Source organism: Petaurus breviceps, unplaced genomic scaffold, assembly GCF_028583685.1.
Source record: "Petaurus breviceps papuanus isolate PSGF00001 unplaced genomic scaffold, PetGlider_PUasm1.0 90740, whole genome shotgun sequence".
NCBI classification, from domain to species: Eukaryota; Metazoa; Chordata; class Mammalia; order Diprotodontia; family Petauridae; genus Petaurus; species Petaurus breviceps.
This window is the reverse complement of record NW_027187330.1, coordinates 1,819,485-1,847,270: the sequence shown is the minus strand read 5'-3', so window position 1 is coordinate 1,847,270 and position 27,786 is coordinate 1,819,485. Positions and strand designations below refer to the sequence as shown.

Sequence of the window (27,786 nt, the reverse complement as noted above, 5' to 3'; positions counted from 1 at the left end):
TTCAAACAGTTGCTCTTCTTGCTGCACTGAGAGGCTCCTGATGACTGATGTCACTGGTGAACTCCACTTGATAAAATCTACCCAGAATATATCCCAGTAACCCAAGTGCAACTAAGTACTCAGAAAGAGGAAGGCTTAGAGGAAAAGTTTTTATATCCCTCAAGGCCAGGTGAGGGATAGGAAAGTGAGTTGGGGTAGTAGAGACCTTGGCTCTGGCCAAGGACAATCTTAGGCTTTGTACAGTCCAGGTTATCTGGGTCAGAGTGACTTATAACCAAAATTATGCCTTGGGGCTAATCCAGATGGTAGGAAATTGGGCTTTATGGTTTAAGAGTAAATTGGTGTGGTGATCCTGGGGAAAAAAACTATCCATAGGAGATACTATGAAAAAAAGTCAAATAAGCAACGGAGACATCAGAGTGAGAGGAAAAAATATGCGGAACCCTAAAATTTGTAGAGATTTCAGAGTTATTCTCAAAAGTTTGCTCATCTTATCCTCCAGTGCCTTATGCCCTCCTCCTTGCATGCCCAAAGTGGGGCTACCACAGACATGTTCTTTGGTTCCCAAACATCTCTCCTAGATTCAGTCTGCAATTCCTTGTTTTCTTTTATGTCATACACAGGTTAAACAGCAGTATAGACAGAAGATGAGTATGGACAGCTTTTAGCCACCCTTTAAAGGAACAGAAATACTTATCAAATGAGATAATAGTGGTAAAGTGCTTAGCACAATGCCTGACAAATCTAGACACTTAATACTTTCCCCTTTCCCCTTGCCCATTAGTATTAAAGGAAAGAGGGGCATGCTTGGAGGTAACACTTAAAATATTTTTGAAAAGTTGTTCCTGGGAATTACAGAATGATCTTGTTATGGGGGGGGGGAGGGTGGCTGGTCTAATTTATTTTAATGTTGACCCAATCTTGGGTAGTTTGATTACCAAAATGTTCATTCATGTAGTATATTTTCACATTAACTAAAAGATAAAAATAGTCATATAATCAACCAGGTTGGGGGGCTGCCCTTTTCAAGGGAAGGAAAACAATGGGGGCTTCAGAAAGTCCAACTACAACCTTCACAGGGATGCTTCTCATTGCTCCCTTACACCCCCTGCCATGGCTTGACTATTCAGATGGGCTGCTCAGAAGCATTGTTATTATTATTATTGATCTTTCATGATTGCTGCAGTAAGCAGACCTGTGGTACCCTCCCTTTGATGATCCATCATCTTGACTATGATTCCGAGCTCTGATTCGACCTTCTGTAATTTAGAGTAACTGCTTATCAGGTGCCTTGTCTAATGTGTAATCCCAGGATCGAAAGATAACTAACACGGATTGTGAGCAGCATCTGATGAGCCCTCTGTTGTCACTCAGGACCGCGGAGGACTCTATTGTCATTCCATAGAGTGATGAGAATGACGATAGCTGACATGTATGTAGCACTTTATTGTTTACAGTGCTCTTTGCATGCATGATCTCTTTTAAGCTTCACAACATCTTATGAGCCAAGTGCTTATAGGTCTTATCATTCCCATTTTACAGATGAGCCAACTGAGGCTCAGTAAGATAAAGTGACTTGCCTGTGGCCACACAACTACTGAACAGCAGAGCAGGTCTTTCATATTCCCAATCCAGAACTCTATAAGTTCTACCACACCGCCTCTAAGTTGCACTGTTTATAATCATCACAAGATATATCTGTTTACATCCATTAGGAGGTTGGTTCACTACCCTAGCTCTATGTCCATTTCAGCTGGGCTCTAATTTTTTTCATCCATAGGTCAGTAGGCGATCTATCCTCTGTATCCACAGTACAGGCTGGACCAGGTAGCCACCTCTGAGGTCACTTGCATGTTTTATAATTCTGGGATTCTGTGTTCCCAACTGCACATTTTGTTCAAGTACATTGTCATTGAATCCATGTAACAGTTTGAACAAACTAGATGTCAAGGACACATAAATAGTACTCAAATGAAAACAATAGAATGGCAGACTTATACAAGTATAGAAGAGAGAGAGAAGAACATAAAACTATGAAGTTTGCATGGTGGTTCCTCCAGTGAGTCGATGACATGTCAATTCCCCAAAGGTCCAGGTGTCATCTGATGAGCTTTCAAGTTTCTGGGAAAGAAATCACAAAGTTGATCCTAATTCATATTCCAGACACAATGTAGACAGGTTTTTATGGACTACAAAATTGCCACAGATGACATCTTACTGCCACAATTCCACTTTATGATGGTGCCAATAACTTTTCCTTAAACATCATATAACCATTACTCCCAATTTAACATTTTCATTTCATTCCCTAGTTCTTTTGATCTGTGTTATTTCTGAGGGAGTATTTTCTGTTCTGTACTCATTTCCTTGAGTTCTCAAAGGTGATACCGCATGGTCTCTTGTCCATTATCTCTGATGTGGTACCTGTAGAGGCACAGCCATGCTTTGATTTAATGCTGCTTGTTACCACCTATGCTCAGTTGACTGGAGAATACCTAGTAATAATAATAATAATACTAACAATAATAACTACAGAAATACTTTGTCAACAAAGGGAAGGGGGAAAACGAAACAATCACAATAATAATATCTGACATTGATTACACTCAATCCACAAATAAATTAACTTTGAGGTCATCATATGTAAAATAGCCAAACTTCCAGGGACACTGTCTCCCCTTGTTAGGCACGTTGTAGAGAGGATTCCCAGTCCCTTGCAGTATGAGGTTCTTTGATTCTTCATCTGCAGAGTCTGAGCAGGGATAGGGAGAAAGCTAGGGAGAGAACCCACCCGTGGCTTTGGGTCAAGAACCAAGTACAAAGCTTAGATATTATGGAAGAACACAGAACAGATGCTTATTTCTAAATTCTCCTAGTCCAAGATCCTCAGGGACTTTTAAATCCCAGAACTGACTGTTTCATTGACATATGTGGTGGGACTTAATACATATTTCCAGCCGTGGTTTTTTCCCCCTAGTTTCAGGATTATAATCCAGCATTCGACTTTGTTTTCCAATTTATAGAAGCAAATACATCATTAGTACACCCACAGAAAGAGCAACCAGGGGTAAGCCCAGCTAAGGCATTGCCTACACGTTGGCATACATGGACACATACTCATTATATATATATTCTATGAGTCTCATGGACTTGGAATCTTTTGACTTTGGCAATAGCATAGCTTAGCAAATTGCACCCAATTGCTGACATTTTTGCAGATCTATCTTTGAAAATAGGACCATAAGCTTACTGAATTAAAATATTCCTTCGGAGAATATCAGCTCAAAGGCAAGCATGTGAATCAGTGTTTATTAGAATGAGAATTAGCTCAGTCATATGGAGCTTCATTGTAACAGTTTCTAACATGGAACCACAAACAGCAGTAAAGCATAAATACAGAAATAAATAAGCAGAAAGCTGATACAAAGGGCTAGTGTTCATGAGAGGGAAAAGAAATAGACAAACACATGGGAGACTGGAGAGAGAAGCAGAGACTGCAACTTGTAGGAATATTGGACAGAGAAATACAGAGAATATTTCCAGGCTCTAATAACCCATTTGCAGAGAGGTGCCTTGGAAGAGCAAAAGACTCTCTAATTCCTCAGAGGGAAAAAGTCGAGAGAGAGAGAGACAGAGACAGAGACAGAGAGAGACAGAGACAGAGACAGAGAGAGACAGAGACAGAGAGAGAGACAGACAGAGAGAGAGAGACAGAGAGAGACAGAGACAGAGAGAGAGAGAGACAGAGAGACAGAGACAGAGACAGAGAGAGAGAGAGACAGAGACAGAGAGAGACAGAGAGAGAGAGAGACAGAGACAGACAGAGACACAGAGAGAGACAGAGACAGAGAGACAGAGAGAGACAGAGAGAGAGACAGAGAGAGAGAGACAGAGACAGAGAGAGAGACAGACAGAAAGAAATGGGATTGGAACAGTTAGAACTCTTCTTCAGGTCAAAAAGAGAGAACAACTCAGCCAAATGAACACAACATAAAATCTATGAAGAGTTATTAAGTGTCAGCTTCAAGGAGAAAGTATGACAAAAAACATTTATACCCATTGCCCTTCTGCTTTCTCATTTCTGGAGAGAGAAAAAGTGAGGAGAGAAGAGGTAGACTAGGAAAGAAATTTGGATACAAATGTCCATATTAAATATCTGGTCCCCAAATTATCAGTAGTGCATGGTGCATGCATCCAAAAACCCATCACAAGTATAAAAACCTGATAGGCAGTGTCCATGTAACAAGACAGTGATGCGTTTAAGTTCCAAATAGTGAAGCGATAGGTTCAGTAAGAATCTTTTAAAAACCCAATTTCCTTCCCATTTTAATTTGCACTCGATCCACAGTTAACAAAAGTTTGATTGTGATGACTTGCCAAACTCTTCATTTTTGTGAAAGGAAGATTCAGCATATTTTCATAGACATTGGAATGTCCAAATTCATAAAAATCTACATGACGTGTAATCTGATGCTAAAATGTCCATGTCAGCCAGACCTGAGGAGATAAACCATCTTATAATTTTTAAGTTTTATGCTAACTTTTTTTGGGTGCCAGAGTCTATACCCAAGTCTACATTCCCAGTTACCTGGTCTTTCTGAAAATTTTCTTTCACTGAAATTAACTTTTGCTTGCTTATTCCAGTGCCTTCTCTCCTTAGAAGCAGAGATCAGAAGGAGAACTCATTACCTTCTTTCTTTCATTCTTTCTCCATAAATTTTCTCTGTTCCTCTCTAGGGCCACTTTGGCTTCAGTTTCTTCCCCCTTCTCCTCCCTCATTGTCCTCTTACCCGAAACCACACCTGCCTCTATTTGTTTGGACCACTATTAAGTCCTGAGTGACTCAGATATTTAGCCCACAAGAAAGAGGTGTTTATCCCCCCTTGGGGCTACGTGGGAAAGTGATGACCTAGTAGTCGTTGTTGTTTTGTCTCCCCCTCCCCCCCCCACTAATTTCCATTCAGTGAGGTATTAGCACAAGCTTGGGCTTAAAGTTTTAGCACTGTTTCAAGACGAAATCATCACGGCTGGTGGAGTTGTGAAATGGTCCAACCTTCCTGGAGAACAATCTGGAACTATGTTCAAAGGGTTATACAGTTCTCTGCATGCCCTTTGATCCAGCAACACCTTCCTACTCGGTCTGTATATGAAAGAGATCAAGAAAAAAGGAAAAGTACCTACGTGTGCAAAAATATTTATAGTAGTTATCTTTGTGGTGGCAAAGAATTGGAAATCAAGGGGATGCTCATCAATCAGTGAATGGCAGAACAAGTTGTAGCATATGATTGTGATGGAGTACTATATGTGTGCTGTGGGAAATGATGAGAGGCATGGTTTCAGAAAAACCTGGCAAAACCTATATGAACTGATACAGAAGGAAGTGAGAAGAACCGGGACATTATCATGCACAGTAATAGCAATGTTGTAACAATGATCAGCTGTGAAAGGCTTGACTATTCTAATCAGTACAATGATCCAAGACATGAAAATGTGCTATCCACCTCCAGAGAGAGAACTGATGAACTCTAAATGCAAACTGAAGTATAATTTTCTCATTTTCTTCATTTTTCTGGCTTTTGGGGAAAATACGGCTAATATGGAAATGTTTTGCATTATTTCACATGTATAATTGATATATTGCTTGCCTTTTTAGTGGGTGGTGGAGGTGGGAGAGAGAGAGAATTTGGAAATCAAAATTAAAAAAGAAAGGAATGTTAAAAATAAATAAAACAAAAACAAAGATGAAATCATGGTTAGCTGGCCTTGGATAGGGTATTTTTTCTTTCTTCCTTTTTTTTTGGATAGGTTATTTTTGTAAAGGGGGAAAGCATGAGCTCAGGGGAAATGGTACTTATTTTTCCTGTAACCATAAAAATTTTTCCCTGTGGAAAAGTTAGTAACTAATTAGTTCATTTCTGGAAAACAGAAACTCAAACAGAAAAGCAGAACTCAAGACATGTAGTATGTGTTTTCCCCATAGAAAATTAATGGAGTCAGCCCAGGATCTGGGTCTTTCAATACAACTAATGATCATAGCTCACCCTTTGATAATATATTAATTTCTTTAAGGATATAATAGATTATTGCTAGTAACCTTGCCTTAACTATCAGTGGTGCTGTGGCTACCATTGTCATAAGGAAGAAAATAAAAAAAATTAGAATGACATGCCCATTCAAACTTTATAGCATTAACTAGCCTATCCTAGTTGTTATAATAAAAGTTATATACGGTAGGCAGCTCATAATTCCATTAACCTTTGGTGTAATCCTGGTTTTGTTAAGAACTGGGCTTCATTTTATCCATCCTTGATTTATTCTTTGTAGATGGCCAGTTTGAAATTCATTATGCTATACTGACTCAGTGACACTGTCCATTTTGTATTCTCTCTCTCTCCTCCCCCCCTCCCTCCCTCCCAGGAGAGAGTAACCTCCTTGAGAATATGGATTCTTCATTTTTTGTTGTATCCCCTGAACCTAGCTTAGTACATAGTAGGCACTTTTAGTGTATAATGTGTATTTATCAATATCAATACCAGTTTCTATATCAGAGTAAGGCATTGATAAACTATTTCTGTAATTATAATAATATTAACAGTATTTAAGCTTAAAGGTTGTAGCTGTCATTAACTTGTCATTTGTTGATAGATATCAAGTTGGGTTATGTTATGCTAATTCAGTGACATGCTGTACATGAACAAAATATGCAGTAAGGCTCAAAGAATTATAAAATAATTAAATAAACCATAAAACAATTAAATAAATTGGAGAATAATTAAATGAATAATAAAATAATTAAAAGCTCTGATATGTCAGAGACCTTAGAGGTCTCTGACCTCTGTAGCGTCCAACCCACAACACAACAAATGGATTTAGAGGACAGATTGCCTGCTAATTTCTACATTCTAAACTACAACTACAATAGCAGGAAGACAGTAAGCGGACATTGGTGAAGAGTTATAACAGTTCACCAGAGACATATTGAATGTGGACAGTACTAATATGGAGTAACTAGTGAATGTGTTTATTCATAAACATAAACATATTAACATAAACAGTGGAACTTTTGCAGGCAGAAGGGTGGAGTGGCTATGGCGCTTGACTTGGGGTCAGGAAGACCTGGGTTCAAATCCCTTCTCTAACAGTGGTTCAATGTCCATGGTCAGATCACTTCATCTCTTGGAGGCCTCTGTAAAATGAAGGAATTGGTTTCAATGAAGGCAAAGGTTCCTTCCAGCCTTCGATGTATGATCCTATGAACTTGCTAGCTCTGTGTCATGGATACCTGTGGTCAATTCATCTCTTTGTGACTTAATTCCCTCATCTATCAAGGAAGGCTAAGACAACCTATAAATACCCACATCACAGGGTTACATGAACTGATACAGAGCAGAGTAAGCAGAATCAGGAAAACAATTTATACAGTAAAAACACTGTTGTAAGAACAATCAACTCAGAAAGACTCGGGAACTCATTAACACTTATCAACTAAAATTCCTTAAGACTCCACGATGAAACATGCTCTCCATCTTGGAGAGAGAAGTAATGACTTCAGAGTGCGGATCCTCCTCCCCCCTCCTTTTTTAGACCTGGCTAATTCGGGAATTTGTTTTACATGACCATATGCCTTTTTAATGGGCCTTGTTTTACTTGCCTTCCCAATGAGCGTGGGAGGAGGAGGGGGAGGGAGAAAATTTGGAACTGAAAATAAAGTAAAATTGAATCAAAAGAAAATGGAAGACTAGAGGAAAGTTCCTTTGGTTGCTATCATGTATGTTTCATCATACAGAGATCTACAGTACAGTATTGAGATGTAATAGGTGATAGAGTGAGGAAGGGAGAAGCAGATGGGATGGTTCCATGAGTGATGATCATTCTCTCAGAGGCAAGACCTAGAGAAGGGAACCAGGGACCTGGCTTGTATCACAGGAGTCACTGGGTTCCTTCTGGTGCAAATGGCCTGGTAGGGTTTTTAGAGCAACATTAATTAATGGCGAAGTAATTAAATCCCTGATTAGCTATGCCCTCCAAACCACAGGGCAGGCTTCATGGGAATTACTTTGCAGCAGCTAAGTATAATTATTAAGCAATCAGGAGGGATGGATAATGACATCCCAAGCATAGGGTATTCTAGACCAGCTGGTACGGGTACCACCCTGGCTGAGTTGTATATATTCTTTGAGAAAATGTGACAGAGTGGGGAGAAAGGGGATGGTAGAAAGTCTTAAAAAACAAATGTCCCAGCTTGATTTTGGTCAGACAAAGAAGTCCAACGTCTTGGTAAGTTTATAATCCTTCCCTTCACCCTCTATTTGAATCCTTAAGAAAGAATATGAAAAGCTGGTTTCCTATCAGTAGAACTGAGTGGATGTTTTCTCCCAAATTCACAGCAATCAATGAGTGGGCTCAGATTTTCTCCCTCAAACTGGAGTTCCTGGTAAGGCATTAGAGGGATCCAGGCATCTTCAGTGTGCATTTGGGGACCTTCTGCCTCCATGAGACAGGTTGATGATTTCCTATGAGCTGAAAGACTCTACCAGAGGAGCAAGAGGAGTGAATGAGGGAGGGGCTTTTCTCAAGAGAGGAGGCATGTGGTCATTTCAAATTTCCAGTTCTCAAGCTCAGCTGTGAGTCACTGAGTCTATCTTCTCTTCTTTTCCTCCTTCCATTTTGACTGTCTTGAGAAGTATTTGAAAGAATCTCTCTTCTGACCATTTTCTCCCTTCTTCTTTTTCATTTTCACAGGGATCTGAGTGAGAATGCCATTCAGGCCATCCCCAGGAAAGCATTCCGTGGAGCCACTGACCTAAAAAACCTGTGAGTTGCAACTGAAATCAGTTTGAAGAGCTGGGCAATGATAAATGATAGGTCTGGTTTTCTCCTCCTGTCTCTTTCCAAAGCCCTCTGCGTTCCCAATAACTACCATTCAGACTTCCCTGCTGGGTCATTCTTGAAGACAGTAACCTGGAGTCAAAGCATGCCTTTAGGAAGTGTGCCTGTGCAGTAGACTTCCATGGTCAAAAGCTTGTTCTTTTAGAGAAGGAGCCTAGCACGCTAATGAGGACCAGTGGGCTTTGGGGAGCTTGACTGGACATGACTGAACACAAGCCACTGGCAGGCTGGGGTGTTGAATGATAATATCTCTTGGCCTTTTTGCCCTTACTTTTGCCCCAAAGTCCTCTACACAAGTACATTATTGATTCTTTACCTTTCTGCTCTGCCTGTGCCAATCTATCCTATGCTATAATCTCCCTCCCCTTTCTGTGACCAGATTCCCTTAAAGGGCTATGATCTGTTCCTCTGTCTAAAACTCTCCTTCCTTTGCTCTACAGACAGCTGGATAAGAACCAGATAAGCTGCATTGAGGATGGGGCGTTCCGAGCTCTGCGGGGCCTGGAGGTGCTGTAAGTATTGTTAGGACTGATGAGGCAAGGATAAAGGGGAGAAGGAAGACCCTGTTTTAACCTTCTCATTAATTGCCTCTGGTAGATTAGACTTATTATTCAGTCTTTTTGAAAATTTTTATTTATTTTTTAAAAGCAATTGGGGTTAAGTTTCTTGCTCAAGTTTACACGGCCAGTTATTTCTGGGTGTGGTGCTAAATATCAGAGTCCAGATTCGATCCCAGGTCATCCCGACTCTGGGTTCAGTGCTCTTACTCACTGAGCCACCTGGCTGCCCCTAAGCAATTGGGGTTAAGTAACTTGATCAAGGTTACATGGCCAGGTGTTTCTGGGTGGGTGCTAAGTGTCTGAGCCCGGATTCGATCCCAGGTCATCCCAACTCTGGGGCCGGTGCTCTTACTCGCCATGCTACCTGGCCGCCCCAAAACAAAAGCAGTCTTTTCATAACACTTTGTGTTTGAGGACTTTGACCACTATTTTAACACATTTGGGGTTAGTCAATTTGTAGAGACAATTAGTGACTTGTCTGACATTACATAGCAAAGATTCTATTGGTATTATGACTTCCAATTTTCCTCTCTGTTGCTTAAGCCTATTAATTAAGCAGGCTAACTCTGGAAAAGAACAAAGATACTGTTCTTTGTCTATGACAATTCCATCTGCTGCTCCTCCTCCTCATCTCTGCTTCATAGAATCCCTAGTTTCCTTCAGGACACAGCCTGCATGCCACCTCCTACATGAGGTTTTTCCTCAGGCCCCCCCCCAATTGTTAACATTTGTCCCCTCTTACAATTTCTTTGAGTTATTTTATATTTTTGCATTTATTTATCTGTATATGTTTTGTGTTCACCAAGTAGAATTTAAGCTCTTTGAGGGCAGGGACTCTTGTTTTTTGTTTGGCTTTTGTTTTTTTGCCTTTTGGAGGGGGCAGGGTAATTGGGGTTAAGTGACTTGCCCAAGGTCACATGGCTAGTCAGTGTTAAGTGTCTGAGGCTGGATTTGAACTCAGGTCCTCCTGACTCCAGGGCCGGTGCTCTATTCATTGTACTACCTAGCCACCCTATAAGGCAAGGACTCTTGATATCATTTTGTCTTTTGATTCCTAGCACCTAGAATCATTCCTCACACATAATGGATCCTTAAAATTTCTTTAATTGAATGAAATTGAAATAAAGCCTTCAAAAATCTATCTGGGACAAATGTCCCTCTGGGAAAATAGACTTATCAGAGCCTTGCTTTTTGCCCTGTTCTTCAGTCATAACTTCATATGCAGAGGTGATTTCTTGAATCGTGCATCTTCTTTCATCTTTGAGTGCTTTCAAGGTGTTCTCACTGAGAGAAAGATCTCATAGACTCTTATACAGAGTTCCTCAAAGGTCCTAGATCAGTTTTAAACTTCAATAGCTTAAATAGTAAATTTATATATTACATATATTTATAAATAATAGCAAAGGTCTTAGAGCAGTTTTGTGTTTTTGTTTTTGTTTTTTTTTGCTTTTTGGAGGGCAATTGGGGTTAAGTGACTTGCCCAAGGTCACATGGCTAGTTTTTGTGTTAAGTATCTGAGGCCGGATTTGAACTCAGGTCCTCCTGACTCCAGGGCTGGTGCTCTATTCACTGTGCCACCTAGCCGCCCCCTACAGCAGTTTTAAGCTTCAATAGCTTGAACTAATAGTGGGGCCACCCTATATCTCTGCCAGCCTCCTCCTAGAGCACATTAGTTCTGCTTTGTTCCATTTTATCTGCCCAACCTGGTTTCTTGAGTTCATAGATTTAGAGCCAGAAAGGATCTAGCCCAAACCCCTCCTTTTTCATCTGGGAATCCCTCTGTTTGAGGATGGCGACTAGGGAATTCATCTCATCATTTCTTATCCTGCTGACCTGGATTTCACGGTTTAATTGACCTTTATTGACACATGAATAAACTGAAGCCTAGAGAGGTTCAAGGATTTGCCCATGGTCTTCACTAGGTCAAAGGTAGAGTTTGAAGTTGGTTCTTCCTCATACCAAGCCTGGTGTTCTATTGACTATACCACACTGTTTCTGTGCTCCCCAGGAAGAATTCTCCAGTCTGTTGAGTCCCTAGATGGTGCTTATTCTGTGCCTTTGCTCACACCAGATGTTCTCCTTCCTTTGAGGCCTGGCTCAGGTCCCACTGCCTCCTCCATCCCCCCACGATCTCTTCCCCCCGTGATCTCCCATGTTGCCATGTGCCTCTTCAGGCCTCGTTGGTCTCTTTCCCAAAGTGAAGAGTTCTGGACTTGGAGCATGGAAGACTCTAGTTCAAGTCTTAACTTATGTGCTAACTGTGTGACCCTAAGCAAGTCACTTCACTTGTGAGGCTCTATTTCTTTACCTGTAAAATGGAGAAAATAGTACTTGTAGCATGTACACGGTTGTTATTAGGGTCAGGCAAAATAACAGATATAAAATGCTTTAAAAAACTCAGTGTTATAGGAATGTCAGTCCATGAGCTCCTCTGGCATTTATTGTCCATTGAAAAGGAAGTAAACATGATTAAAGGCCTAGTATGTCCCAGGCACTTAATAAATATTATAAATATTTGATCCTCACAACAACCTTGTGAAAGGTGCTATTAATACCCTCATTTAGCAACTGTGGAAACTGAGCAAACAGAGATTAAGTCACTTGCCCAGGGTCACATAGTAAGTGTCTAAGGCTGGATTTGAATTCAGGTCTCCTTGACCCCAGAGCTGAATCTCTATCCACTGTTCCACCTAGCTGCTCATTTGGGTTTTTCACATCGGACACGGGACCTACTCCTTGAAGGAATAGGCCATTTCCTCCATATTCCAGTCCCTGCAGTGCCTAACACAGGGCTGGGCTTATAGCAAGCACTAGGTAATTATTGGTGGATTGATCAGAGGGATGAATGGACAAAGTACTACTGCTAAGGCTTTCACACTCATCAGAGCAGATGTGCATTCCTTCCTCATCAATAGTCCTCATCCATCACCATCCATTTGCCATCTGCTAGATGAATGACGTTGGTTTCCTTGTGTATAGGACACTGAATAACAACAACATCACCACCATTCCTGTCTCCAGTTTCAACCACATGCCCAAGCTCCGGACTTTGTGAGTATGCCTTGGGAGCAGAATGGAGGTATTACAACCAACCGCTATAGTTGTTATATACCACTAAAGTACAGTCAACTTCCAGTCATCTGATGAAGGGTAAGACAGGAAGAACAGCCAATGGAAGCTTCTTGATTAGAGCTCTTAGGTGTCACCTGTATCTCTTACATTCCCCTCACCATCTAGCACAGTTCTGGGCTATGTGTATAAGTTGGTGCTTAAATGGTAAAATTGGAGGTGGGGGTGGGGGCAATGGTTCATCTAAAAATATTTTATAATTGCTTTTTCCTTTGAGATATGCTAGGTAATATTAGGCTGCAAATTTTCTTTCCTAGTTATACTTTGTGTCAGATAATTGAAATTACTCTATATTGATTGAGCAGAACAATTTCTACTTAGTGTCTTGGGGATTGTAGATTTAAAGCTGGAAGGGCCCTTAAAGGCCCACTAGTCTAGCCAGACAGCTTGGAGAAGGGGGGTGGTTTTGGGGAGATGGGTGGGTGTGCCCCACCAGGATCCTAACTCCCCACTTTTCACCTTTGCCTCCAGCCGTTTACACTCCAACCACCTTTTCTGTGATTGCCACTTGGCCTGGCTTTCTCAATGGCTGAGGCAACGTCCTACCATCGGGCTCTTCACACAGTGTTCAGGACCTGCCTCCCTTCGAAGCCTCAATGTGGCCGAGGTCCAGAAGAGTGAGTTCAGCTGCTCAGGTGAGGAGGACCACAGCTCTCCCTGTACCTTGCTTCCTTTAACTCTCCTATCACAGGATACAGATAGAAAAAGAACCATGTGTTTCTGTAGTCTAATCTCATCTTTCCCACTCTGTGTTTCTAGAAGCATCATGTAATGACCACCAGTGATACAGATATCTTCCTAAATCTATCACTGTATCTATTTCTCTATCTACTTGTAGCAAAAGTTTCAATGCAACAGGAAACAAAAGTTTTGTTGATAAGTGTCCTTTTCTTCCCTCTGTCCTGTTGATAGGAGGTAGCAATGTCCAGATTTAACTGGATATATCTTTCCAAAGGGAAGGATTTCAGAGGATTGGCCTCAACCTTTTGGTAGTGTGACTTGAGTAGGTGGATGTGATTATCTCACCCAGACATAATGGATACGGTTCCAACTGTGAGTCAAACTTGAAAGCAGCTGTTCTCCCACTGGCCATGAGAGTCCAAGATCTACACAGGCTCGTGAATGACTATGTCTTTGTCCAGTAGCTGCATGTTGGTCTATAAAGTTGATTTTGTACAAAGCAGAATCTTTCCAGTCCCACAATTGTTAATCACTCACCAATAGAAACCACAGTGTGTGTGGCTAGAAGACTAATAGGCAGGAACATCTCAAAGTTTGAGAAACCCCAAAAGACAGATCCTCTCCCCTTTTCCAAAAACAAGGGAAGACAAAGATGACTCAACTTTGCAAGAAAATTTCCAATATAGAGGGGAAGTAGATGTTGTAGGGAAGAAATATCATGGCTGTGTGGTCCCAACAACCAGTGAACAGGAAGGAAATGGACATTGAGGGATTTGGAAGCCTCTTGGGTCATTTGTTTGTTTGTTTGTTTTTTTTACCATGAAATGAAACTTTTTCTTTTGTATTTGAAACATGTTGCTTTTTCATTTGGGGTGTTTTCTCTTTCTGGTGTTCTCTTGCTTTCTGTTAATATGTGATTGTGTACACAATGTAATTAAATGCAAAAACATACATATCCAAGGGCGGCTAGGTGGCGCAGTGAGTAAAGCACTGGCCCCGGAGTCAGGTCGGTTCCTGCCTCAGACACTTAACACCCACCCACACACAAAAAACTAGCCGTGTAACCTTGGGCAAGTTACTTAACCCCAATTTCCCTCCAAAAGGCAAAAGCAAAGCAAAACAAAACAAAAAAACCATACATATCCAGACAATGTATGCTAAATGCCAGGAGCATGCTAACAGAAGGTAGTGCACACTGGCCTGACACTATGCCACGGGTGTGTAGACTGGGTCACAGAACTAGCAGAGTTCCTGGTTCTCTGTCCAGGGACACCCAGACACCCTCTGCTAGTCACTGCATTAACTCTGAAGTGACTGGGGGTGTTCCCAGTGGCACCAAGCCAGATGACGAGGCTAGACCCGAGTGTGGGTGAGATTTCTAGGCAGGGAGGCCTGAGGTTCTGTATCTCCAGCCTGCTCACAGGCCCTCTGATGCCTCTCAGGTTTCCAGGCACTGTGCATGTTCTAACGGAAGGGGCCCCACCAAAGGCAAGCAGTTACCACTGGAAAAGGCCATCAGTCCTGATAAGGGATGCTCAGGGTGATCACTGCACAAAAGCTTCCAACTGGGAAGAAGCTAAGCGTTAGCCTTGGGGTCTGCTGGAGTCTGGAAGCTGATCTTGCCTCTTGAGTGCTTTGCGTTCCAATCCCACTCTTTTCTTGTCTTCTGCCCTGTATGTGTCACTCATCCCTCCTCTTTCCAGGTCTGAAGCAGCAGTCAAATCAGTGCTGCCACTGCTGCCAGATCTGGTTTCCAACCCCGAACCCTGTGACAGAGGCAGAAAGGACTTCAGAGATTGTCTAGTCGAGGGTTCTCTCAGGGACCCATCTCAGAGTCACGTGTTTAAGTAAATGAAATAAAATACATTGGATTACAAAGGAAAGTGACTAGGGAGTACAGAGGCAGCCTGTGGTGGGAGATGTGAAGATGAGGGAAAGTCAATCCTACTGTCGGTGATTTCCAGCTGGCTGCTGTTCTGCTGGTTTACAGCAGATCTGAATCAAAAGATACCTTGGATGTCTTGAATTTGGGATGGGTGCATGGCTACATTGTCAAGCAAGTCCTTGGGAGACTGCATCACCCTAACCATGTCACTGTGTGTCTTCCCTTGGCTTCCAGCTCCTAGGCAGGCAGCAAGGGGAGCCACATGTATCTGTATTTCTCTTACCCCTGGTGACCTTGTGTGCTCCGTGTAGCTATGCTGGGTAACTCCCCATTCATTGGCTGGGGGAGAGGTGAGTTTCCTAGTATTAATTGAGTCTGTGATAAATTCTTCCTGAGATGGCCAAGGCTGCAACTTTTGTATGGCTCCCATTTGCTAGTCTACCTTAGCAACCCAAGGGGTGGTTGGAGAGCGCCATTCCTAGCAAGAGACTTAGACTGAGCGCTAAGATCTGCTCTCTGTTCTGTGCTTCTCTGGCTTTGACAGTGGCTTTCCATTTAGTGTTGAAGAACCTCCTTCTTTATGCCACAACATGGCTCATGTTCTCCCACTGCCCCTGACTCCACATTCCCTTATGGACAATACATGGTGACACCGTCAATGCTAGCTTCTTATCTCACGTAGGCTAAGATGTTTTTAATCAGAGCAACTGAGATCTCACTTTGAAAGCAATGATGGAATTCTCTGAGTGCACTTAAGACCCGTGGATTTATTTGCACTGACAAAGCAATGAAGGTGAACTGGAAAGAGGCTCCGGTTTGGAAACAGATTGTGCTCGAGTCTTGGCTCTGTCATTTCCTTATGTAGGTTCCTTAGCTTTCTGAACATTTAGGCTGAGGAAGAGGATGGCAGGGCTCTGGAGGGAGGCAGAGAGCTGGCTTGGAGCAGCCGCTCTTTGCTTTTGGACAGCTCCTCTCACGGCTCTGGTCCTCATGGTTTCATCTGTCAGGTTGGGTGGTATGATCACATGATCTAGAATGGTACCATGGATTTAGGGCTTCAGGATTCAGGATCTGGAGACTGGAGGACCTGAGTTCAGATTTCATCCTTGCCTCCTATTTGCCCAACAAGCAAGTTATTTGACCTCTCTGAGTATTGGTTTCCTCCCCTTTAAAATGAGAGCATTGGATTAGGTGACTCCTGTGATCCCTTCATGCCTTTAATCTGTGGTTTTCTGATCCCTGCCAGTTTACATGTCCCTTCCAGCTCAAAATCCTGCTAATCTCATGTAGAAAAGGAGATATACATTTGTATTACCTATCTCACAGGGCTGCTGTGAGAATCAAATGGGATAATGTGTGTCAAGCACTTTGTGAATTGTAAAGCCTAAACTAACACCAGCTGTTTAGTGCTATTTATTATCATCTCTCCTCAATTTAGGATTTCTTAAGACTAGTACGAATTCAGCACCACCACTAACTCCTCCCCTCTTCCTTCCCCATTCATAGTTACTAATGTTGGTTCGGGAGGATCCCAGACAAGGATAGAAAGGAAGGGAATGAGCGCCTACTATGTTCCAGGCACACTAAGGGCTTTTATAAATATTGTCTTGTTTGATCCCCACAATCCTGGGTGCTATTATTATCTCCTTTTTACAGTTGAGGAACTCTGCCTCAGACAGAGTTTAAGCGACTTGCTTAGGGTTATATTAACTAGGAAGTATCTGAGGCAGAATTTGAACTCGGCAATGGTAACTTATTCTAAATCAGTGGCAACTTGTTAGCATGGGGTTCTGTTGCCCATTTCTTACTCCGTGTTGCATAGAGGAAGAGACATTTTAATGCTAAATCAAATAATCCTACACCTGTGTATAGAGCATATCCTGCCTCTAAGGGGTGTCCCTTAGCCATTGTTCTTGCTACCTTCTGTAGGCCAAGGAGAGGCCACCCGGACCCCTGTTTGCACCTTGTCCTCAGGCTCCTGCCCACCCATGTGTGCCTGCAGCAATGGGATCGTGGACTGTCGTGGCAAAGGGCTCACTGCTATCCCGGCCAACCTGCCTGAGACCATGACAGAGATGTGAGTACTGGGGGAAGGATTCATTGGGAGGGGTTCGGGCTGTGGCCAGGCTTGGCTCAGGGCCCCTCTCTTCAGATCATCTGAGATAACAATCCCCTGGAATGAAGATTTTTCAGGTGGACCTGCCTTCTATGTTCAGTTGAATTGGGGAAGACTTGTGGCACTGTGGGGGATCTAGGGTCTTTTGTCCAGACTGGATATTCAGACTGAAGTAGGACCTGGATTCCTAACAAAGTATCTTGTGACTTGGTGTTTTTCTCTAGCAGGTGTGTTCTGAGCACCTAGCAAAGAATCAGGGCTGTAGGGGCAGCCAGGTAACACAGAGAGTAAGAGCACTGGCCCCAGTGTCAGGATGACCTGGGGATTGAATCCAGGTTCAGACACTTAGCACCACACCCAGAAACATCTGGCCATGTAACCTTGAGCAAGTTACTTAACCCCAATTGCTTAAAAAAAAAAAAGAATCAGGGCTGTTGAGTTCTACTTATAATATATTAATAGGATGGGGAACAACTCAACCTCCAATGTCTGCTTTAAGTTTCCTAATCTGTAAATGAGGAGGGCACTGCTTACCTCTAGGAAATAAGTGCATCCAGAAGGAAATAAAATAGAGGCTTTGAAATACCCTTGGAGAATTTACTAAGTTGGCATAGTGGATAAGAGGGCATAATTCCTGGTAGTGTGATCTTGGGCAAATCACTTAACCTCTCAATGTTCCAGGCAATTCTATAAGACTGTCACAGAACATATACTGATCGCATTGGTATGAGATTTTTTCTGAATTTCCTTGATAGTTCTCTATATTTTAAAAAAATCATAGATCTGAACACACACACACACACACACAGAATTGACCTCAGGGTGGTTGCAAGGTCCAAATGAGATAAAGGGTACAAAAAGCTTTTCAAACTTTAAAGGGCCAAATAAATGTTCATCATTGCTAGTTCCTGCGAGGATGATAGCCTTTTTTAGCAGTCTTGAGAAGCCTGAGCTCATGGTAGAGACTCAGGACACGTCTGCCCCCAAATGGTTTCCAAATGGGAGCTTAGAGTGGGGTTACCCTGTGCTGTCAGTTCAGACTGGACTAATAAATGTTAAGTCATACAACACTGAATTTCAGGGCTGGAAGGGATCTTTGGGGATTATTCAGTCCCACCCCTCATTTCACAGAGGAGGAAACTGAAGCCCAGTGAAGGGAGTGACTTGTAAGGTCACCCAACTAATTAGTGGGTAAACAGGAGCTTAGAAGTTGTATCTGGGGGCGGCCAGGTAGCACAGCAAGTAAGAGCACCGGCTCCAGTGTTGAGAAGACCTGGAGATCAAATCCCGGGCTCAGATACTTAGCACCCACCCAGAAACACCTGGCTGTGTAACCGTGAGCAAGTTACTTAACCCCAATTGCTTAGGGGCGGCCAGGTGGCTCAGCGAGTAAGAGTACCGGCTCCAGTATTGGGACGACCTGGAGATCCAATCCCGGGCTCGGACACTCAGCACCACACCCAGAAATAACTGGCAGTGTAACCTTGAGCAAGTTACTTAACCCTGATTGCTTAAAAAAAAAAAAAAAGAAGTTGTATCTGCCCCTGGCCAGGGGATCTTTCCACTACAGTACTCCCAAACAATGGTGGCTCCCTCTGATACCATTCCCCATCCTTAACCCTGCTGGTTCTAGGCTATGGAGCTGCTGCTGACTGAAGAAAGGAAGAGAGAGGCAATCTGGCATGTTGGCCAGAGAGCTGGCCTCCTTGAGTCAGGAACACCTGGGTTCAGTCTTGTCTCTGACATGTACTGGCTGCCATTTTAGCCTATTAGGGTCCTAGGCAGCTCTCTAAGATTTGAACTTTCAGGTGTGGATCTGAATTCGTGGAGGGAATTTCTCACTGAGAGCTTCCTTTGCTGAAGAAGTCACAGAGCCTGCCCCACAAAATGAAAAGAGATTAGGATTCAATGAGGGAAAATTGTAGTTTGTGTAATTTGTTACCTGCTTGAACCCAACAGATAGGTAAGACAAGTAGATGGAGGGGAGGATGCAGAGGAAGGGGTCTTGGGAAGTGTCAGAAAGAGAAGTGCTAGGGAAGTATGCTTGGTTTGACCCTTGATACCCAGTATAGAACTTGCATTGTGCAGGGCACTTAAGCCCAAACACAGAAAAGACCTGTCTTCAGTAGTGCCTGGGAAAGTACCACGTTCAACAGGACTCACCAGCCTTCTCTTGGAGTCTATTGGAACTAGTCCATTCTGTCCTTTCTCAGGGGATTCAGGCTGACCTGCTGTAAGCTCACCCTTCGGAATTCCTATCCCTACCTTGGGAGGCGAGAGGGGTCGTGGATAGAGCTCTGGACTTGGAGTCAGGAAGATATGGGTTTAAATCCTACCTCAGATATTTAGTGGTGGTGTCATCCTGCAGGCCTCAGTTTCCCCAACTGTAAAAAGGCCTCTCAGGCTTCTTCTAACTCTAGATCCTGTGAAGGCGGGAGCTGCCTCCTGACTGGGTTTCTGGACCCACAGTTTGCATTTGCTGGCAACAGAGGAGTCAACAGCTTGGGGCTGAAAGGTGGTGGACGGGAAGGGGAATGTTATTACATTTTCTCATCTAGAAACTTTTCAGCTCAACCAGAAATGCCTTCTGGCCTCAGCAAGCGTTTTCCTTTTGATAACATATGCAACTTTAATTAGTTGTAAGTTGAAGCAATATCAGCCCTGCTCCCCACTGTGTCCCCAGAGGGTTAGGATGGGGACTTTGGCCTTTGGGCCAGCGATTCACTAGAAGTTATCAGCCTCATCCTTTTGGATGAGAGCAGCTTATCATGCTGGGTGAATTCCCCAGGTGGGTAAAGATGATGCCAGGCTGCTGGAAGAAGCTGCCTTCTGGCAGGGAATTAATTGGTAGCTGATGTTCTCATAGGTACTCAGCTCAAGAGTTTCCTGTAGACTGTGGAATCAGTCCTTAATTTTCCTATTTGTTTTTCTCTCTGCAGCCGTCTGGAACTCAATGGCATCAAATCAATACCCCCTGGAGCCTTCTCTCCCTACAGAAAGTTGAGGAGGATGTAAGTGCATTCAGTCAACTAGTGTACTTCTGGACCTGCCAATGACTCATCCTGGCACTTCTGTATTTTCATGGGGAGGTAGGAGGGATGGACAGGAGGGGCTACAGAATCTGGAAGTCAGCACAGAGCTGTCCATCTACTTCTCAGACATTCCTACCTCTACCTTCGTTGTACTGGTTTGGGGCTAAGCCTCACTGACTCTCGATGGATAGATACTTCCCTCTGATCCTGGAAAGTGTCGGCCCAGGACTTAGAGCTAAAGAAAGCATATAGAATATTGCGATGGAGATGGGCAAAGAATAAGGACTGCTGTAGTGAGAGCCAATGTGGTGTAAAGGAAAATGAACTTACTTGGAATTGGAAGACTTGGCTCAGGTCCCAGTTCAGATAGTCACTACGTGACTATAGAGAAGTAGTTTAACCTCCCTGTGGCTCAGTTTCCGTATCTGGAAAATAAGGGAGTTCGATGAAATAACTTGTAAGAGCCCTTTCAATTCTAGCAGTCCATGAGATTTCTGGGTTGTCTTCTTAGCATTATTGTGATAGCATTATAATGTTGCTTATTATATAATTCTTGGCAAGTCAGCGCTTTAAACTTAAGGAGGAAGTGTGATATAGCGGAAAGAACACTATGTCTAGGGTCAGAGGACCTGGTTCAGATCCTGTCTCTGCCATTCACTATCTATGTGACACTCAACCTCTGCAGTGTCCTGTTCTGTAAAAGGAGGTGGTTGGACTGGCTGGTCTCCAAGATTCTCACGCCGTGATTCTGTGATTCTTACCTCATTTTCCTCATCAATGAAAGAGGGAATTTTGTTTTGTTTCTTCTCCCTGGTTATTCATTCCATTGGTTTTAATTCTTCTTTACAACTTGACTAATATTTCATGTGAAGGTATATGTACAGCCTATATCGGATTGCATGCCACCATGATGGGGAGCGGGTAGGGAGAGAGAAAATTTGGTACTCAAAAACTTGTGGAACTGAATGTTGTAAACTAATAGTAAATAAATTAAAAAAAAAACAATAAAAGAGGGAAGACCACACCTGCCTCATTTTATATCCAATAAACTATTTATGAGATGACATGATAACACAAATGTAAAGTGATTTTGCTTTCTTAAAAGGGAGTGTCTAGGAAGTGGAAAATATGGTTGTGATCAATGAAGTTAATGGAGTCTCTCTCTTCTGCTTGGTTTCTAGAGATCTGAGCAACAACCAGATTTCTGAGATTGCCCCTGATGCATTCCAGGGTCTTCGTTCCTTGAACTCTCTGTGAGTAATAGATGGTGTCCAAGCCTCTTGGCACTGTACCCAGCACCAACTGGGGTTCCTAAATGGGACCAGCCCCTGACACCTCACCTAAAACCCAGGTCACAGGTGGAGTAGGGGTTGGAGATGAAAACAGGGCTAGGTTTGCCAGGGACAGAGGAGAGAAAAGTGCCTCCAGGCCTGATGAGAATGAGCTCAGCAAGTATGGATAATTTCTGGCAGAGGCCCTTAGCCCATTGGCACCAATGGAGCCAGGTAGGGGGTATTAGTAAATGTTTAACAGCCAGATCTCTGAGAACTGTGACATACTTTCAAGTTTAATTTGCATCATTAACATTTCCTTCATTACTGCCTTAAGTCTGGAGATAAATAAACCAGCATATCAACTCCTGTTTGTAGTGTTTGCTGATTTCTGAGGTGTTTATGTTTATGCTGAAGATTTAGAGTTGGCTCTCCCAAGGTGGTACAGAGTGTATCTCTAGACCCAGCTCAGTTCCCCATGCAGCTCACTGAAGGACTGAGACCATCAGAAAAGAATTGGGAGTGTGATGAAGAAAGAGGAGCATTAAGAATACTGCTTCCAGAGTTCTGGAATAATGTGAATTTACCTGACCTTCATCACAGAGGTTTTTACCTTGATCCACATAGATCGTCACTGAGAACTATCCAGGGGTCAGTTATCCACAGTCTTTAGTGAGAATAGAACATGATGTGTGACTCTTCCTTACTCCTTTTCAGAACTAGCCTCTAGTTCCATGTTTCTTGTATAGGCCTAAGTAGAGAGAGCCAGGTGAAGGGAGTCTCCATCTAACTTACTATTTCTGCTTTTTCTCTCCAGTGTTCTTTATGGAAACAAGATCACAGACCTGCCCAGGGGGGTGTTTGGAGGTCTCTACACCCTACAACTTCTGTAAGGACCACCAACTTATGAACACTCCTTTGGACCTGTCCCAGAGGGAAGGGGAGTGAGCCTGTTGAGGGAATGGCAGAGCTTTCAGAAAATGTTCCCAGGACTAACCTCATGCTCCTAAGCATTTTCAGTCACAATGAGAAGGATGGGAAGAAGGGGTTTCATTTTTCTGTCTTGTCACAGTTAAGTTAGGGGAGGCTTTACCATATCATCAACCCAAAAGAGTGACAAGAGACCGTGGAATCCCATAGACAGTTCAGAGCTCTATGTAGAAGGAGATGGAGATAGGGTATCACTGGGAACAGGTGAAAAGCAGACTCAGAGCTAACCAATAGATGCCACAGCAATGAAGATTGTGAAATCAGGTTTCTTTTGTAGAGCTCTGTCTGGAAGTAGACACATACATATCTTATAAAGTTACCTTGAAACTTATGACTTAGATAAATTCTGGTGACTATGTGGAGATACAGTCATGGATCCTCCCCAGGGCTCAGGCAGGTCCTTCTCCCTTCTTCCTTACTTCAGCTGTTCAAGTCACCCAAACAGAACTTTAGGATTGTGGGGAAGTCCCACCAAGTACTTGAGTATAGCAATTTTTAATGTTTTCCAAACCATCCATCCATTTTTTTCACTCATCAAATGTCTACTCTGTGACAGGTTCTATGCTAGGAACTGGGGAGATAGAGACAAAAAAGAAACTCTCCCTGTCTTAAATTAGTGTGCATCCCTTGGAGAGGAAAAGGGAATGAAAGAAGGAATATGAACACAGACAGATAAATACAAAACAATTTTTGTAAGGTGGAAAACACACTAGCAACTGGTAGGATCAGGATAAGTTTTGGGGATCAATATATTGTGATCATGCCAATGTATGATTATAGGACACTTCACAATTGAGAGGCAGACATTCTTCAGTGGCTGATCAGTGCAGAGGAGATAATAACTTTGTGATGCCCTCTTTGTAGGCAATGAAAATCCAGACTACCCCAACTTGTACACCCAGTCAGGTACACTGTAGCCTTTATTTCTTGCCTTCCTTGCTACTTCTCTTCTTCATCCCGTAGTCTTCTTAATGCCAACAAGATCAACTGCATCCGAGCTGATGCTTTCCAAGATCTCCAGAACCTATCCCTGCTTTCGCTGTATGACAACAAGATCCAGAGTCTGGCCAAAGGGACCTTCACCTCTCTCCGAGCCATCCAGACCCTGTAAGTGGCCCCTACCCATTAGGCTCCAAACCAGGAAAGTATATGGAGAGGGGAGGAATTGGGGGTGGCTTCTTGATTTCAGGATCAGTTTCTGTCCCTCGTGGCTTCCTGGTTGCAGGTTCAGTCATGAGGGAATGATTGCATGTATGGTTGGTTTGTTATTAATGGCGTATAGTTGGAGAAGAATTAAGTAAGAGTTTGACCAGGGCCTGCCATTCTTTGCCTCCATTTCTAGTTCCTGAAATACTATTTAGTGTTGAGGCAATGCATAGATTTTATGGAACTTGCTTAATTGGGAAATGTGATAGACAATTCAGCAAATTTTGTTTAGGCACCTGCTACACACGGGAAACTCTGCTAGCTGCTGGGAATGCGAAGATGAAAAATGATACAGTCCTTGTCTTGCTGGGGGCTGTGTTTACATCATCCATCTTTTCTTTGTCAAGTCCTACCTGCACAAAAGGCTGTATCTGAAGGTCTGGAAGAAAAGGCTGGAGGATGCTGTAGAAGGTTTTTTTATTGAGATATAGGTTAGACTAGTTGACCACTGGAGTCCCATCTAACCCTGAAATTCTGTGATTCTGTGAAATAGATCCACCTACAGCAGAGATTTTTATTCTGAGGTTCACAGACACCTGAGTCCATGCAGAGATTTTAGGGGGTCTGTAATCTTAGATGGGAAAACATTCGAGATTTATTTTCCTTCACCATATGTTGGCATTAGGTGGGGAAGTCCTGAAACCTCTTCCTCTCCAGAGGCTTAAGCACGTCTCTCTCACTCAAATGCAACCGAGCAAGAAAGAATAGGCCCTTGACTGGATGGTGCCTTTTGCCTGCACACCTGGTTCTTTGTTATATGAGACAGCTCTTTGGGAGGGATAGGGAGTGAGATATTCTGAGAGAAATTCAGGCAATGCAAAAACAACAAAAGATAACAATACACTTTTTAAATGAATGCAGTCCTGGTTCTGGCTTAGCAGCCAATAAAAGGTTTCTCTCCTTCATGTGGTAAGCTTACTAGGAATGATGTTTGTACATGCTCAAGTTCACATGGGGGTTGTGTTCAGTAAAGCACACTTTGTATGCTCATAAGGAGTGGACTTTCAAAAAAAAAAAAAAAGGAAATAAGAAAACCAGGGGCCGCTAGGTGGCTCAGTGAATAGAGCACTGGCCCTAGAGTCAGGACTCCCTGAGTTCAAATCCAGCCTCAGACACCTAACACAAAAATTAGCCGTGTGACCTTGGGCAAATCACTTAAAAAAAAAAAAAGAAAATAGGAGTGGGCTTTCATTGGCCAATCCCAGCCACTCTCCCTGTCCTCCTCCACAAATTCCTCAAATGCCTTCAGGGAATCAACAAATAGTAAACTCAGTGGTATTTCTATGCTAATCAGTAAATTGTGTGACTAATGAAGATATGGTTGCTTGTAGAAAACTTTCCGTGAAATTCTACCTCTTTTCTCATATTTTCATCAAGGATATGTCCTTCACATGTGCCTACTCTGCCCTCATAAAAATTTTTGTAAGGACAAGAAAGTCAGGATGTGGGCTTATGTCTTCTTGGTCATTTTTTTGGATGATGATATTGTCTGTGATCTTTTCCATCTTTTGAAATATTTTGAAAATCAGTCCCTGAGCTTTGGGTTTTTTTTTTTTTTGGAGGGCAATTGGGGCTAAGTAACTTGCCCAAGGTCACACGGCTAGGTTTTCTCTGTTTTTAAAATTGTGTCACCGCCAATACAGATTTCTTCTGTATGTGTTTGATGTGGTCCAGCTGCTCTTCCCAACTTCATCTTTTTAAATGATGTTTTCATGTCAAATTTCATTCTTCATGTAGCGCAGTAGGTACTTATGCATTCAGAGTCCAAATGAGGTAATTCGCCCATCATCAGTAATGAGGATTGGTCCCAACAGAAATACTGACATACTTGTTTTATTTCCTATAAATTTTTTGGTCCTGCTCCTAGTTTCATCTAGATGCTTTTGGTTGGTTGATTGGTTATTGTCCTCTGTTCTTAAAGAGGACCAAACTGACATCACTAAGTTGGGGTCAAGAAGTATCCAAATGTGGCTGATCAGACTGAGATGAGCTTGGTCAGGCAAAAATAGTTCATGTGAACATTTGGAGTGGATCCATGCATCTCATCTTTCTTTTGAGCAATTGCATTTCTACTTTACTCATAGAGCATGACATCTTCTTTGATGCAGGCACACCATGCTGGGCAGTCCCATGCCAGTGTCTCCCATATCTCACAATCAAAGATTATGCTTTTAGGATGATTCCGACTTCATTATTATGCTAAGCTTTATTTTTTAAGACTTCATTTATTTACTTTCCACTTAAAATTTAATGAGCTAATAGAAGTTTTTCAGTTCCAAATTCTCTCCCTCCCTCCAGGTTCTCCCCCACCCACTGAGAAGGCAAGCAATACAATACCCATTATATGTGTGAGGTCATACAAAACATATTTCCCTATCAGCCATGTTTCATGCTAAGCTTTCTGCAAACTCATTTTCCCTTCTGTTGCTTGTAGCTGTTTTATGAGCTGATACTGCTTGTGATCTGCAATCCTTTTCTGAAACATTTTACAAAGGAACTTGCATTCCAAACCCACGTCACCTTCGGCTGCCACATCTTTGTATGTGGCAAGAGGATGAAGGCTTTCTCACTGAGACAGTTTCTGGGCTCATTTGGTCTTATCTTTGTGCCAGCTGTCTTACATTGGTTACACTTGTCTAAGTAATGATCATAATCACAGTCAACGTCTTTACTTTTTATCCATTTTGCAGAAGAAAACACTTTGCAAATGTTAAAGCACTGCACAAATATATGGTATTCTTATTTTCCTTTTTTTTTTTGTCAGTAGCTTGTTTAAACAGGTTGTGTCGGAGGTTGTCCCCTCTGCCTGGAATGCACTTCCTCCTCACCTTTGCCCCATAGAATCCCTAGTTTCCTTTAAAGCTCAGTTCAGATGTTACCTTCTATAGGAGGCCTTTCTAGATTTTCCTAGCTGCTAGTACCCTCCCCTCAAAATTATCTTGTATTTATGTATTCATTTTACTTAATTCATATATACTTACATATGTGCATGCTGTCTTCTCAGATTATAAATTTCTTGAGGACAGAAATTGTTTAATTTTATTTTGTATCCCTAGAGCCTAGAATAGTGTCTAGCACACAATAGGCACTTAAGAAATACTTGATAAATAATGGTTGATTGGAAGTATTACAATAACATGTAGTTTCTTTTTTTCTTTTTCATCTTTGTTCTTCCGATTTGGTGTGATTTTGTCTTTTGCACTAACCAGTTAATGGTCTAACACAGAGAGATGATTCATTTCCTATCTACTAAGGTCTAGCTAATTTCTTGCTGTGTTTATCATGTCCTTCATATTCTCTTTTTAAAGTGAGTGTTCATAACATACAGGTATGAGATTCCTGAATAATCTGCAAGCCTTTCCCCACTTTTGTTTATTATTTTTCATCATCTTGCCTTGTACCCACCCATTTTCACAGTGAAGTCACTGAGTATCAAGACATTCGTTGACTTGGTTTGGAGGATTTGTCAGTGTTTTATGGAATTTTTCAACTTATTCTTTGAAATAAATGTTGGTTCATAAGTTACAGTTCTCTTCATGGTAATGTTTGCTTATGCCCATGGTTAACTAGCATTGTCGTCTCATGACGTTGAATGAATGAATGGTGTTGCTGGTCTTTGGATGCTCAATGAAACTTTACAAGCTCCTCTTTTAGCCTCTTTGAGAAGGACTTTAAGCTATCTTTCCATTCTGCTATAACTTCCTTGTGATTTTTAGTTTAACTGATGTCAAGAATGTCAATAGGGATATGGTTCAGTTGTTGGTCACTGGACAAAGATTTCACATTTAGAGCCTCAGAAGTTTAATTTTTGAAGATGCCTTAAAAACTGTTCTTTCTACCATCTGCCTCTTTTTTGCTGCTTTGCCATGGTCACTGCAGAAGCAAGAGTGCATTATGTCTTTTTTCTTTGTTTCATGGTTCATCGTGGCAGAAGAATTTATCACTTAGTGGTCAATTTGCTGGTGACTAACTTCTCAATACTTAGCTATGCTAGTCCTCAGTCCCCAAATGCAAGCTTTCACCAGGA

General features: G+C 42.3%; 1 protein-coding gene across 1 annotated transcript in view; it reads left to right on the top strand.

Annotated features, from left to right (window-relative positions):
• The window catches only part of SLIT1 (slit guidance ligand 1), a 222,594-nt gene that overhangs the window by 136,937 nt on the left and 57,871 nt on the right, over positions 1 to 27,786 (top strand). The window contains exons 5-13 of the mRNA XM_069067079.1: positions 8,743 to 8,814; positions 9,330 to 9,401; positions 12,429 to 12,500; positions 13,050 to 13,213; positions 17,074 to 17,221; positions 20,200 to 20,271; positions 21,474 to 21,545; positions 22,381 to 22,452; positions 23,517 to 23,660. Coding sequence (XP_068923180.1) covers positions 8,743 to 8,814; positions 9,330 to 9,401; positions 12,429 to 12,500; positions 13,050 to 13,213; positions 17,074 to 17,221; positions 20,200 to 20,271; positions 21,474 to 21,545; positions 22,381 to 22,452; positions 23,517 to 23,660 — 888 coding nt within the window. The remainder of the gene's footprint in view (positions 1 to 8,742; positions 8,815 to 9,329; positions 9,402 to 12,428; positions 12,501 to 13,049; positions 13,214 to 17,073; positions 17,222 to 20,199; positions 20,272 to 21,473; positions 21,546 to 22,380; positions 22,453 to 23,516; positions 23,661 to 27,786) is intronic.